At 46.3% G+C, this 14,045-nt stretch overlaps 1 protein-coding gene across 2 annotated transcripts in view; it reads right to left on the reverse strand.

The window, feature by feature from the left end:
- Window positions 1-2,630: 2,630 nt before the first annotated feature.
- The window catches only part of ARMH1 (armadillo like helical domain containing 1), a 38,677-nt gene continuing 27,262 nt past the window's right edge, over window positions 2,631-14,045 (reverse strand). For both annotated transcript variants that reach the window (XM_043461543.1, XM_043461544.1), the window contains 6 exons: window positions 4,002-4,124; window positions 3,838-3,910; window positions 3,538-3,667; window positions 3,380-3,457; window positions 3,019-3,100; window positions 2,631-2,944 (listed from right to left, as the gene is read on the reverse strand). In XM_043461543.1, the coding sequence (XP_043317478.1) occupies window positions 2,826-2,944; window positions 3,019-3,100; window positions 3,380-3,457; window positions 3,538-3,667; window positions 3,838-3,910; window positions 4,002-4,124 (605 nt within the window). In that variant the 3' untranslated portion in view covers window positions 2,631-2,825. The remainder of the gene's footprint in view (window positions 2,945-3,018; window positions 3,101-3,379; window positions 3,458-3,537; window positions 3,668-3,837; window positions 3,911-4,001; window positions 4,125-14,045) is intronic.

Below are 14,045 nucleotides of genomic sequence, written 5' to 3' on the forward strand. Positions count from 1 at the left end.
GAAAGATCCCACATGCCCCTGAGCAACTAAGCCTGTGTGCCACAACTATGCAGCCTATGCTCTAAGGCCTGGGAATAGCAGCTACTGAGCCCATGTGCAAAAACTACTGAAGTCCTGGAACCTGTGATCTGCAACAAGAGAAGACACCACAATTAGCTCAAGATTGGAGAGTAGCCCCTGCTAAGATAATGTCTTAGGAGATAACCTTCCTTCTTGATCTTGTAAGGGGCCATGATGACCCAGGACCCAATTCTTGCATTGTATACATAATTTATTTATTTATTTATTTTTGTATACATCATTTAATGTACAACCTTCTGTCTCAAAAACTTATATAACTGAGCTTTGACCTCTAACAAGTGGAACAGTTAGAACTTTCTGAAAGGCTGTTCCCAGTTTATAATCCTCAATTTGGCTAGAATAAAACTTTCCATTTCTTTCTTAGATCTACTGATTAAATTTTTCATTGACAACAAAATGAGGTGGAAATGTTTAGCTGGAAAGAGAAATATGGGGGGTACTACCTTTTGCCCCCTTCTGATGCCTATGTCAGAAGCTTTCTCTATCTCCTTTATACTTTAATAAAACTTTATTACACAAAAGCTCTGAGCGATCCAGCCTCGTCTCTGGCCCCGGATTGAATTCGTCTCCTCCGGAGGCCAAGAATCCCACGTCTTATTGTTCAGCAACAACCTTTCATCTTGGGGGCTCATCTGGGATCCTTCAGGACAAGATGGGCCTGATAATCTATGTGAGCCTACTTCTGCTGACTCCAGAAATCCTGAGTCTGCCGTTTGATCCTCAAGACAATGCCTTCCTGTCCTGGGCTCACTCCTATGCTGCATTCCACAATCGGTCTAACTGCAGGGTCTGCGGAGCACTCCCCTCTTCATCAGTGGAAGGCGTCCCATGGTGGACATCTCCACTTCAAGGAAAGGACTTTCTCCAAGTCTGCAAATACCTTCAACAATCGCATGTGATACCTCTTCTTAAACTGATGACATCTAACAACCTTAAGGTGGACTGATGTAACTATGGACATAATGTGACTTTTCATTTTGATTTTAACTTGGTTTAATGACTATTTTGCCTTACATCTGTAACTGTATAATGGGGTTTTCTAACCGTCTAAAAGCTTTTAATTTACAAATAGTTGTCCGAGCTCCTATGAGTGCCACAGCCTCCTCCAACTATTACTTGGGGCCCCTGGATCAGACATCCTCACTATGAGGATTAGGAGAATATGTTGCCTCACCAATTTAGGGACAACGCCCCTTGTCAGCTCGGAAGCAGTTATGGAATGAGAATGACGCCCCTTTTCCCTAGGCAACATAATTCTCCTAAAAGAAAAGGGGGGAATGAGAGAGTCATTTCCTAGGCAGGTTGATAAGAAGTCTAGGGGTCCCCAAGGAGAGAGAGGTCTGGGATATTCAAGGAGGAAGAAAGGACAAACTTTTTTACTTTTTTTCCTCTACATTCCTTAGGATTATATAACAATAATGTATCCTGCCTGAGGACAGTCTTTGGATTAAACCCTCTGGCTAATTCTGTTATCTTAAAACATAAATTATGGGAGTAGGTCTGGTCTTTACAAGGATGTATCCTGCCTGAGGACGATTTTTGGATTAAATCTTCTGGCCAACTCTTATCTTAAAATGTAAATTATGGGAGTAGGTCTGGTGAGGTCTTTACAACCTCCAGACATTCTTTGGATTCATTGGAGAGTATATAAGTCCATTGCTAACACTAGCAAAGGGGGGTACTCTTTTGCTCCCTTCTGATGCCTATGTCAGAAGCTTTCTCTATCTCCTCTATACTTTAATAAAACTTTATTACACACACACACAAAAAAAGAGAAATATGGGAGTCTTGTATATAAGTGGTATTTAAAGTGACAGGGGGACTTCCCAGGCAGTCCAGTGGTTAAGACTCCATGTTTCTACTGCAGGAGGCACGGATTCTAACCCTGGTCAGAGAATGCCTTATGACATGGCCAAAAAAAAATTTAAATTAAAAATAAATACATAAATACAAGTTAAAAAAATAAAGTGATGGAATCACCAGGGTGTAAATATAGAGAAGAGGCTCAAGGTCAAAGTCCTGCTTCCCTCTACCTTGAAGGAAGCTGCGTTGAAAAGGAGGAATCCATAAAAATGCTTCCCAGGTGGCTCAGTGGAAAAGAATCCGCCTGTGATGCAGAAGACACAGTGATGTGGGTTCAATCCCTGGGTTGGGAAGATGTCCTGGAGGAGGAAATGGCAACCCTCTCCAGTATTCTTGCCTGGGTAATCCCAGGGAAAGAGGAACCTGGCGTGGACTACAGTTCATGGGATTGAAAACAGTTGGACATGACTGAGCCTGCATGCATGATCAATCAGCAAAGAGAATGAAAGAAAGCAACCAGAGAAGCAGGAGAGAACCCAGGTGGGTGTGGTGTCCTGGAGGTGAGAGTGCAGGGCCAGTAGGGACTGGAGGTGAGGCCCACTCCTCACGATACCTCCTTGAATCTTCTAGGAGGTTGGTGGTCCTTCCCTTCTGACCAGCTTTTCTCCTTGATGAGCAGAGACACCCTGGTCCATCATCACAGCTCTCACTGGATCTCCCTCTGCCCTCCACACATGGACACGACAGACAGCAAGACTTGTTTATTGAAGACTTCCCAGCCGACTCTCTCTCTCCACCACTGGGGGGCAGAACCCCCCAGCTTCCCACGGAGGCTAAGAGGAGTCTACAGGAGCTTGACTGTGACTCCTCCCTTCTGCCAGGCTTCCCTGCCACAGAGCCTTGGCTCCCTGGCTTGCCTCCGGGGCTCCTTTTTCCTCCTCTTACTCCTTTTCTTCCACGTCCTCCTTCTGGAAGTGTGTGATGTAGGCCACCTGATCCTCATTAGAATGGCCAACGTAAAAGCTCATGTTGCTGCAGGAGAGGCCGCTGAGGTGCAGCGCTGGAGGCAGGGAGATGAGCCTGAGGCTGGGTGCCGCTGCACCTCTGGCCCAGGCCCCTTCGCTCCCCACTCACCTCTGGCGACATTGACTTTGTTGGCCGCCAGGATGTCCGCCTGAATGCTATCTATTTTCATGTACAGATTCTCGGCATTGCTCTGGGGACAGAAGCAAGGGAAACCTGGCTAAATGCCAGGGGAGCCTGGACTTGGAGTTGGGCGTGGGCAGAGGGAGGCTGCAGGTTGCAGTCAGGCTCTTAGCCTGCCAGGATGGGCCGGAAAGGGAACGGAAGGGTGCCAGGTGGAGAAGCCCAAGCAGAGCAGTCCCTTCTGTCTCCCGCCCCAGCCGGATCTTGTGTGGGGTGTCCATGGTGGGGGGGGGGGGGCGGGGAGGGCGTGAGTGCGGCAGGCGCAGGGCCACTGTTTTGTCCCACTTACTAGGAAGAGCTTGTAGAGTTCCTCCCCCATGGTCTTGCGCACGTGCTCCTCCACCACCGGGAATAACTCCACGAAGTACTGCGGTAGGCGGGCGGGGATGGGGCGTGACTGCAGTGCCCGCGCGCAGTGCCCGCCCGCCGCCCCGCCGCCCCGTGCACCTCCAGCGTGAGGCTGGCCTGCCGCTGGCTGTTGCTGTGATCCGTGTTGCCCATGGCGGCCATCAGGCTGTGTACCACCCGCAGGTGCAGCATCTCCTCGGCCAGGGTCGTGTTGTGGCGCGCCAGGATCCTGGGCGGAGGTGGGGTAGTTTGGGGGCGGGGGTGGGGTAGTTTGGGGTCGGGGTGGGATTCGGGCTGCGGTGGTAGGGTGGGACCCTTCGAGGCTGGAGCCCTCCCCCAGCGCGCGGGCAGCGCTGAGCCCGGCTTGCAGCATCCGCCCACCACCTGCGGCCCGCTTACCCGATGGCCTTGGCGGCGGCGGCCTGCTGCAAAAACAGGGGCAGGTGGGCGGTGAGCTCGAGGACCGAAGAGTCTGGAGGAGGGAGTGGCCGTGAGCCTGGGAGGAACCCGCCTCTCCCTCCTACCCCGCCAGGGCCCATCCCCCAATCCAAGCGGATCCCTACCGCTGACGATCTCGGAGTGCAGTTTGCTGGTCTCCTTGAAGGACGGTATCAGGAGCGCTACGAGGCCCTTGAGCAGCGCCGGGCGCACGTCGTAGTTGACCAGGTCCTTGATCAGCTCGATGGCTGGGGAAGGCAGAGGCGCTGGAGAGGCCGGCCGCTCCACTCACTCCCCACCCCCGCGAGGAAGCACCCTCCCCCTTCTTTATCGACCTTTCGTAGCACCTCTTTCCGGCCAACAATGTGCCAGGCTGTGGGCAGCTGGCCCTGCCCTCCTGGAACTGGTGGTTAAAGGAGAGAGGGAGGAGGGGGCCGAGGTCCCCCGGTAATTAACAGAAGCAGCTAGAGCGGGAGGAGGAAGCGTTTGAGGCATAGAGGCTGAAAAAGCCGAAGGCCGCGCAGAGGCAAGGCCGCCTCCCGCCTTTGAGGAATCTAGTAGATTTTGTGGAGGGAGGGGTCCGGTCTTCAGAGGGAGACAGGATGGGGAAAGACAGGGGGTGAGAAGGAGACAGAGCAGGTGGGTGGGGATGTGTGGCAGAAAATGAGAAAAGAGGCAAGGCTGACAGAAGTTTAGAGAAACTGAGTTTCTGACGAACACTTGTCGAGGCCTTGTTTGCCCAGGCTGTGGGCTGAGCGCTGTCGGTATCCCACCGCCGCTCGCCGACCGGGACCGAAGAGGTTCGCTTTGCACCAGCACGACGACTGTTTATCCCCATTTTACGTTTGAGGGGATCAGGCACAGAGGGGGAAAGCACTTGCCTAGGGTACCACAGCTAGGAAGTGGTGGAAGCAAAAGGAGGGAAAGATTGGGTTAGGAAGGAGGAGGGGACTAGAATTTATTGAGGGGATTTTCTGTAGCTACTTCCCAGTCGTTCCAACTTTGACTCAGCCTTTCGGCCAATCTGCATAGGAAGCCGACTGTGCCCCTAGACCAGTTTAGTGATAAGTGCTGTAAACGGGGTCCGTGGGCTGTGGGAGTACCTGGGAAGATGGCGGAGGGCAGAATATTTTTGTAAGAAAAAGGAACCAGAGGGAGACAGAGATGGATGGTAATGCGGTGGTACACCAGATAAACACAGCGGGTGGGGTGGGGTACGGCGGGGCTTGCAGCGTGGAAGACAGAAATGCTCTCTCCTTCAGCTTGAGAATCAGGGCCACCAGTCTCTCCGCTTACTCCGAGGGGCAAAGTTGTTTCCCTGATTAGCCTATTTGCATATCAAAACGCAACGTTATGTTATCTGTTTTAATAACTAAAGTTACCCGTTTTATTTTCTTGTTAGGACATCTTACCCAGTAAGAACATGGTGATGGTGATGGTTTAGTCGCTAAGTCATGTCCGACTCTTGCGACCCTGTGGGCTGGAGCCCGCTGGGCTCCTCTGTCCATGGGATCTTCCAGGCGAGAATACTGGAGTGGGTTGCCATTTCCTTCTCCAGGGGAATCGTCCAGACCCAGGAATGGAACCCGGGTCTCCTGCAATGCAGGCTGATTCCTGCATTGGAGGCGGATTCTTTACCGACAGTTACCAGGGGAGTAAGAACATATTTAGGGATAATTCTCTACAATGGAAGAAAGGCTTTTGTTGGTAGGTGCAAAGGCAACACAGGTCATAAGGGTGTATCTGGGAGAATGGGCACTGATGGTAGAGATATACTTGCTTTCATGGTTCACTTTCTCCTCTGGTTACTTTTTATGTCTTAGCAAACACTTCTGTGAAGAAGAACAATTGAGACTGGTGGTGTGATCTTTTGAGGTTTTACTTATATGAAGCTAAATATGTAGACTTTGTGGACTTCCTAGGTAGCTGAGTGGTAAGGAATCTATCTGCCAAGGAGACAGTTTCAATCCCTGGGTCAGCAAGATCTCCTGGAAAAGGAAATGGTAACCCACTCCAGTATTCTCTTGCCTGGAAAATCCCGTGGACAGAGGAGCCTGGTAAGCTACATAGTCCATGGAGTCAGAAAAGAGTCGGACTCAATAAATGAACAACAACAATTCCTGATGTGTAGAAATAGGTTCTGAAAAGTAGAAGGTATGACCAACTTGCATCAGAAGACAGTTTCAAGTTTAAGCTGTAGGTTGGGAAATAGGGTGTCTGGTTCCCTGCCCCCAGCTGTTAAGTGAGGCTCTACAGAAATTATTGGGCTTCCCTGATAGCTCAGTTGGTAAAGAATACGCCTGCAATGCAGGAGACCCCGGTTTAATTCCTGGGTTGGGAAGATTTGCTGGAGAAGGGACAGGCTACCAACTCCAGTGTTCTGGCCTAGAGAATTTCATGGACTGTATAATCCATGGGGTCACAGAGTCGGACACAACTGAGCGACTTTTTTACTTTTCTTTTTTTCTACAGAAATTATATAGCAAGCTTACTTGTGAACATAGGTGCAAAAATTCTTCACAAAATATTAGCAAATTGAATCCAGCAGTATGTAAAAAGAATAATGTACCATCTGGGAATGCACATATATCATCTTCATAGAAAAAAAAGTTTGACAAAATTAAATCTCAGTTTGATAAGAGCTATCTATAGAAAGCTATATATATATATATATAAAAGAAAGCTATAACAAGCATCATACCTAATAGATGAAACATTGGAAACTCTCCCTTTTGGATGAGAAATAAGGCAACCTCCCATACTTTCCTCTCCAGGAAATCTTTAGTAAAGAGTAAAAGATAAATCATCTGAAGAGAAACCAGAGTACACTTAGCTACATTTGCCACTGTTTTCTTAACTGATTATAACTCGCCAAGACTGGAATCTGTTCCTGTACTATGGCCACGCCGCCAGGAAAATCTGTAAAAGAGAATTTTGGAAAAGATGTACTATCTTTTTCTAATCTCTGGAAGAATTTGTGTAAACCTAGAATTTTTTTTGTTGAATGTTTGATAGAATTCTCTGAAGCTTCTGATCCTATGGAAAAATTACTGATTAATTTTCTTTAATAGTTAGAAGGCTATTTGGGTTTTCTACTTCTAAGTCTGTTTTAGTAAATTTTATTTTCTAGCTGTTTTCATCTAAATTTTCAAACATATTTAAAGAAGTTTTCATTATATCATTAAAAATCATTTTAATGAATGTACCATCTATAATGATGTCACCTTTTAAATTCTTAGTATTGATATTATGGGTTTTCTTTTTTTTTTGTATCAGTTCCCTTTGCCCTCATATAGCATGGAAGTAACATAGATGGATTTCATTACAAAGAGGAGTCCTGATTTCAGAGAACCTGAATGCTATATAGTAGTCAGTAAGCATGCCTGCCCTTTGCTATAAAGGGGGAAACTATATTTCCCAAAGCTGTTTGCCAAACAGACATCCTTGAAAATGTAGTCTGGAATGAAGAGCAGTAAATATATAATTTACAATATATGCAGAAATGTGAAAGACCTGTCTCTATGGGAATTGTCTCCTAGGATTATTTTTCTTTTGCTAGAAGTAATCCTTTAGCAGATATACTGGCTCTGTTCCTGAATTTCTAGGGAAAGCATTCAGTCTTTCATTATTAAGTATGTTAGTTGTATATATATGTTTTTCCTGGTAGATGCCTTTTATCAGGTTGGGAAGTTCTCTCTCTTTTCCCTTGTTTTTTTTTGGTCATGCCATGTGGCTTGCAGGATCTTAGTTCCCCAACCAGGGATTAAACCCAGGCCCTTGGAAATGAAAGTGTGGAGTCCTGACCACTGTACTGCCAGGAAATACCCAGGGAAACTCTTCTCTAGTCCTATTTTTCTGAGAATTTTAAATTACAAATGAATGTTGAATTTTGTCACATGCATTTTCTACACTGATTGATCTAATAATGTGATTTTTCTTCTCTAGCCTGTTAACTTGGTAGATTAAATTGGTTGATTTTTGGGATATTGAACCAGACTTGCATTGTTGGAATAAACCTTACTAGGTCTCAGCCTGTTTTTTCCAATCACAGAATCAAAGAATTATTCTCCCAGCAGTAAAATTCTCAAGGATGTTTGGTGCTACCTCTTCCAGTTCTTGGCAGTCTGGGAGCAGGCCTTCTGGGGCAGCCCTTTTCGCTTGTGGGCCAACCTGATTCAGAAACAGCTGGCCACTGCTTCTGCACTTTCTCTTGCATCCAGTTCTACTGAGGTAGCCCTTGCAATGCCAGCTATGCTTCACTCCAACCTCTGATTACTCAGGTATGGTTCTAATTTGGAATCACAGAGACAGCAACAGTGTGGAGGGAGAGCCAGCAGCACACTGAGCCTCCCTGGATTCCCCCAAACACTTTTCCACTTGGACAGAAATGAAACCTGGGATGCCTCTGGACACTTGGCAGCTCTAGCCTAGTGCCACAATCCCCAAGTCTTTCTCACTTGTTCTTTTATTATTTGGTTATGAAACCTTTTCTTCCTTTTTCTTGAATTAGTGCTGCTTGGCTTTGGGGTCTGAGTAGTTATTTCCTCCTTGTATCTGACTACAAGGGCCTGGTCAACTACAGCACAGCTCTTGGTACTAGCTGGGTACTTGTCAGGCTCGAGCTGGTGGCATCTTAGTGCCAGGATGCCCTGGAAAAACTGCCTCCCTGTACCTCAGAGAGTTCTTCCTGCAGCAAGAAATGATTCGGTGAACATTCAGGGTAAAAACAAACGGATGAAGATATTTCAGTGACATTTCCCTGACCAACAATGGCATATTCCACCCACATGGGACCAAGCACTTCAGGAGACAAATATCTGGTTCTGTCTGTTCAGTTTAGACCAATGTTTGAGGCTTAATTGATTATGTATCTGCTCCTTGATTATGCATGTAGATCCTTTACAAAATAAAAATTTATTCACTGAATCACTTTTGATTGAGTTTTAAATTTCACAGCAGTCACTGTTTACACCCAAAGTGGAAGTGCTAGTTCCTTCCAGAACTAATACTAGTTCTGGAACTAGTTCTGGAACTAGTGCTAGTTCCAAAAGAACCACAGCCAGTTACAAGTCTATACCCTGTGCTAGTTACTCATTGTCTCAGACTCATTCAGAAAGCAGAAGGAACAGGAACAGGAGACCTTTGGCAGCTTTGCCTGAAGCCTGTGGTGCTGACAACATCCAACTGGCCTAAATTGAAGCTGCCATGGATTTATTCATTGGTTGATTCATTCATCTAACAAAATACTTCTTGACTATCTTCTCTGTGCCAGATCCCTGTGCTAGGGCCTTCAGGAGGCCTAAGATAATACAATCCCCGCCCTCAGGGATAACACAGTTCGATGGGGAGTACCAGTAAAGAAACTTGCGTTTATGATATGTTAAAAGAGCCGTGGGAACAGCTGGGCTGGGGTGAGGGCATGTTGAGGGGGTGGAGAAGGTGGCAGTGAACGAGCAAGGCCGTGAGGAGAAGAGAAGGAAGGAAGAACGTGGCGGGTGCCATGTTGGATAGTATGTGCCCACCCTGGTGGCCAGGCAAGCTGGGAGGTGTGGCTGGCACTCGGGGTGCTAGACCATGGAGTGAGAGCCAAGGCTGTGAGGTGGGTGGTAGAGCTAAGACAAGCCAGCCTCAGCTTCTGGAGGCTTTGCATGCTCCCCCCACCCTATAGAGCAGATGTTTTCTCATCTTTCATTTTAGAGAAGACTTAAGACTCAGAAATATTGACAAGCTTGCCCCAGGTCAAATAGCTAATGAGTAGTGAAATAACCCTGTTGGATTCCAAAACTCATATTCTTCTCCATTAAACTAAGCCCCACTGCCTCCTCTTTGGTGGAGGACCAGGAAAGGAGACAGTGTGGGCACCATGAGGGAGAGATGGAGGTCGGTGTAGATGTGAGAAATACAAAGACTTGAATTACAGCAGTGGAGACAGAATGGAGAAGGCGGAGCAGATCTGAATGATACTGAGTTAGAGTTGACTGGACTTGTTAGAATTGATTGAAGGTGGGAAGCAAGAGGAGATGATGATTACCCACATGTCTAGCCTGGGCTGATTGGGTGCTTTTTTTGCTGAGACTGGGACCTCAGAGAATGAAAGGTTTGGAGTAGGAATATCAGGATTCTAATTCTGAACATGGTCAGTGACATCCAAGGGGAGATGTCTAGAAGGCAAGTGAATATGAAGGTTAGGTCCTCAGGCTCAGGAGACAGATTTCAGCTTCACAGCAGCCACCCAGCCACTCTGACCCTCAACCACAAAACCTAGGTAGTAGTGATGCCTGCCTCATCAGCTTGTTGTGAGGACTCAATGAGGAAAGAGCTAGAGCAGTACTTAGTATATAGTCAATAACTCTATCTAAAGGCTTCATTGTTGTTCGGTCTCTAAGTCGTGTTGACTCTTTGGGACCCCATGGACTGCAGCATGCCTGGCTTCCCTGTCCTTTACTATCTCCCAGAATTGGCTCAAACCCATGTCCATTGAGTCGGTGATGCCATCCAACCATCTCATCCTCTGTTGCTCCTTTTCCTTTTGCCTTCAATCTTTCCCAGCAGCAGGGTCTTTTCCAATGAGTCGAGTCTTCGCATCAGTTGGTCAAAATACTGGAACTTCAGCTTCAGCATCAGTCCTTCCAGTGAATATTCAGGGTTGATTTCCTTTAGGACTAAATGGTTTGATCTCTTTGCTGTCCAAGGGACTCTTGAGAGTTTTCTCCAGTACCACAATTCAAAAGCATCAATTCTTCAGCAATTCTTTCTTTATGGTCCAACTCTCACATCCATACATGACTACTGGAAAAACCATAGCTTTGATTGTTTGAACCTTTGTCGGCAGAGTGATGTCTCTGCTTTTTAATATGCTATCTAGGTTTGTCATAGCTTTTCTTCCAAAGAGCAAGCATCTTTTAATTTCATGGCTGCACTCACCATCCACAGTGATTTTGGAGCCCAAGAAAATTAAATCTGTCACTGTTTCCACTTTTCCCCCATCTATTTGTGAGCTATTATTATTTCCTTCTTTTTTTTTTTTTAAGGGGGCTACTCTCCCATCATACTCAAACCCCTCATGTGCATAAAATGAGACTGAAATGATTACCTTCTGACCAGGAGATGTTCCCTGGAATCTAAGCTTACTGGATTGCCTTACCTTTGTATATTTGAAATGTAAATATGTACCAAAAGAACTTTGCCATGAAAAGCAACATATTTAGTATCAGCATGCTTGTAACTCACTTTAATTAAACTTTGTTGTTGTTTAGTCACTATGTTGTGTCCAACTCTTTTGCGACCTTGTGAAAAAAGGTTCTTCTACAGCCTGCAAGGCTCCTCTGTCCATGGGATTTCCCAGGCAAGAATACTGGAGTGGGTTGCCATTTCCTGCTCCAAGAGCCATTATTTCTATCATTATATGTGGTAATTAAAAGCAGGGGAGTGGGTGAGGTGCCACAGAACCAAAAAGAAAAGAAGAGAAGATGACCTAGGATTGAATCCTAGGAGAAAAAGAAACCAAAACCTAAGGGACTGCTGGAAGAACAGGAATGTATGAAGGGCCAAGAAGTAGTATTCAGAGAGAAAGGAGGAAGCCAGGACAGCGTGGGTCTGGGAAGGAAGGGATCAGAGTCCGCAGGGAAGAGGATGTGATCAGGAGGGTTTGGAATTGAGAGCTCATGCCCAGTGAGGCTGAGAAGACGCTCCGCAGGGCCCATGCCCATTAATTTGACAAGTAACGCATTGGGTACCTGTCAGCTACAGCGCTGGCACTGACTGAGGCGGCAGTAAAGAAAACATGTAAGGAGCACGCCACCAACACTGGAAGGAAACTACAGCGCAAGGGGAAGGATTCCTCCCATCCAAAGAGCAACCACAGAGCCCATAGCCTGTCAGCACTGAAAGAAAGCTCTGTGATCACCTGTCTGATAGATGCAGAAACCCAGAACAAAGACTTGCCCGGGGGATCTCAGTGACTAGGAGACAGTCTGCAGCAGTAGGCTTCACGTTCATGTGTCTCAGAAATGGCACTGCATCTGGGAATTGTGGCTCTGTCAGGCAACCGTTTCCAGCGCTCTCAGCTCTGATGAAGTCAATTTTTACAATTCTTTGCTCCTAGAGCTGGCGAAAACCAGTGTCCTGTCCTTTTTTTTCCACACCCAGGCAAGACTGCCACCTACTGGTCACACTTAAGAAGGCCGCCTCAGTGCCATACATTCAGAGCTTTGCTTCCTTTTCCAGTAGATTTGGGGAATGGCTAACCACTCCAGTATTCTTGCCTGGGAAATCCCATGGACAAAGGAGCCTGGCGGGCTACACTCCATGGGGTTGCAAAAAGTCGGACACGACTGAACGACTTTCACTAAAATCTCGCTTACTGCAGGGTGCGGACCAAAAAGAACTGTGTCCACAAAGTTTTCAGTATGTCTCCTTTCAAGAGGTGGGGCCCAATTCTCTCCTCCCCTTGTGTGTGGGGTCAGCTTAGTGACTGTCTTCCAATGAAGAGAGTAAAACAGAAGTGACATATGCAGCTTCTGAAATTAGATTATAAAAGATACCGGAGCCTCCTCTTTGCTGTCTCTTGGATCACTTGCTCCAGGAGAAGCCAGCTGATATATTGTCAGAACACTCAAGCAGCCCTATAGCAAGATCCACGTGGTGAAGAACAGAGGCTTCCTGCTGACAGCCAGCACTAGCTTGCCAAGTGAGTTAAGTGAGCCACCCTAGAAGTGGGTCCTCCAGGTCTGGTCACGCCTTTGGATGATGGTAGCCCCAGCTGACCGCCTGACTACAACCATATGACACACCTTGAGCCAGAACCCTGACTCAGGTAAGCTGCTCCCAGATTCCTGATCCACAAAATCTGTGGGAGATAATAAATGTTCATCTTTTTTTTTTTAGCTACTGGATTTAAGGGTGATTTATTATATAGGCAATAGGTAATGAATATAGATGGACTGATTTAACAGCTTTTGTGGATTTCTGCAAAGTTTGAATACAATGTCTTTCATGTTGCCTTCATGGCAGCATTATAAGGAATCTTCATTTGTCTTTGCCTGAGCTCTCTGAGGCTGCAGTGGCAGTGGGTAGGGGCAAGGAGGGGAGACCTGATGAGGAAACTTGCTGGAGGTCACCGTGCAGGGCCTAGACTGCCCATCCTTGTGAGAAGAGGGGATGGGAGGGGGTTTGGCAGAGAAAGGGAGGACAAGGGCCAGAGAAGGGGGCCAATGAAGGGTAGGAAGTGGGTGTGGAGGGGCAGAACTTCTGAAAACTCAGAAGTTTCGGCTTCTCCCAGCTCTCTTAGGCCCTACGAATACAACCAAGAGGAGCTGCTATACACTTTAACTTTTTAATTTTTATTTTTTGACTGCCCTAGGTCTTCATTGTGGTGCTTGGGCCTCTCTAGTTGTGATGCTCGGGCTTTGTTGCCCCACAGCATGTGGGATTTTAGTTCCCCAACCAGGGATCGAACCTGTGTTCCCTGTATTGGAAGGCAGATTCTTAACCACTGGACTACCAGGAAAGTCCTTATACTTTAAACATTTAAAGTAAACATATTTTCAGTAAATTGGTGATTTGGTGAACTGGGCACTCAGCAAACTGGTCGTCTGGCCAGTTGATTTTTGGGTAAGCATACATTTGGCAAATTAATTTACAGTGACGGATCAGTTTCTTATTAAGTCATACATAGTAATTTTTATGATCCTAAGATAATAATTTAATTGTAACAGATACTAATATATTTACCCACACAGATATATATTTCAGATTCCCAATAGAATTAATTTCTCCTTCCAAAAAAGTTTGTGACTTTGACATTTCTCTTCTTCAGGAAGGCAGACCAGTGAGTGATGATTAAGTCCCCATCTGCCACTAATTCCTGGAATAGCGATCCTCCCTGGGAGGAAACTGCCATTTTTCACTTCAGAGTCATTATAAATGGAGATAAATTCCAGGCAGGACCACTTTGGAGAAGTCCCCCCTTAATTTTAATTTTGACTCTTTTTGGTTGAATGGGATCATTATTAAAAGAAATTCTAAAATCTTAATTCTATGGGAAAAAAAAATCCTCAGAAATTAGCGGATGTAGGTGTCAGAACATTTTCCCTCATTATTTCTATGAGAAAGTGAATAACAGATGAGAATGGACAATCAGAATCTCCTGCAGTGGGGACCAGAAAGCT

This window comes from Cervus canadensis, chromosome 2 (genome assembly GCF_019320065.1).
Source record: "Cervus canadensis isolate Bull #8, Minnesota chromosome 2, ASM1932006v1, whole genome shotgun sequence".
Taxonomy (NCBI): domain Eukaryota; kingdom Metazoa; phylum Chordata; class Mammalia; order Artiodactyla; family Cervidae; genus Cervus; species Cervus canadensis.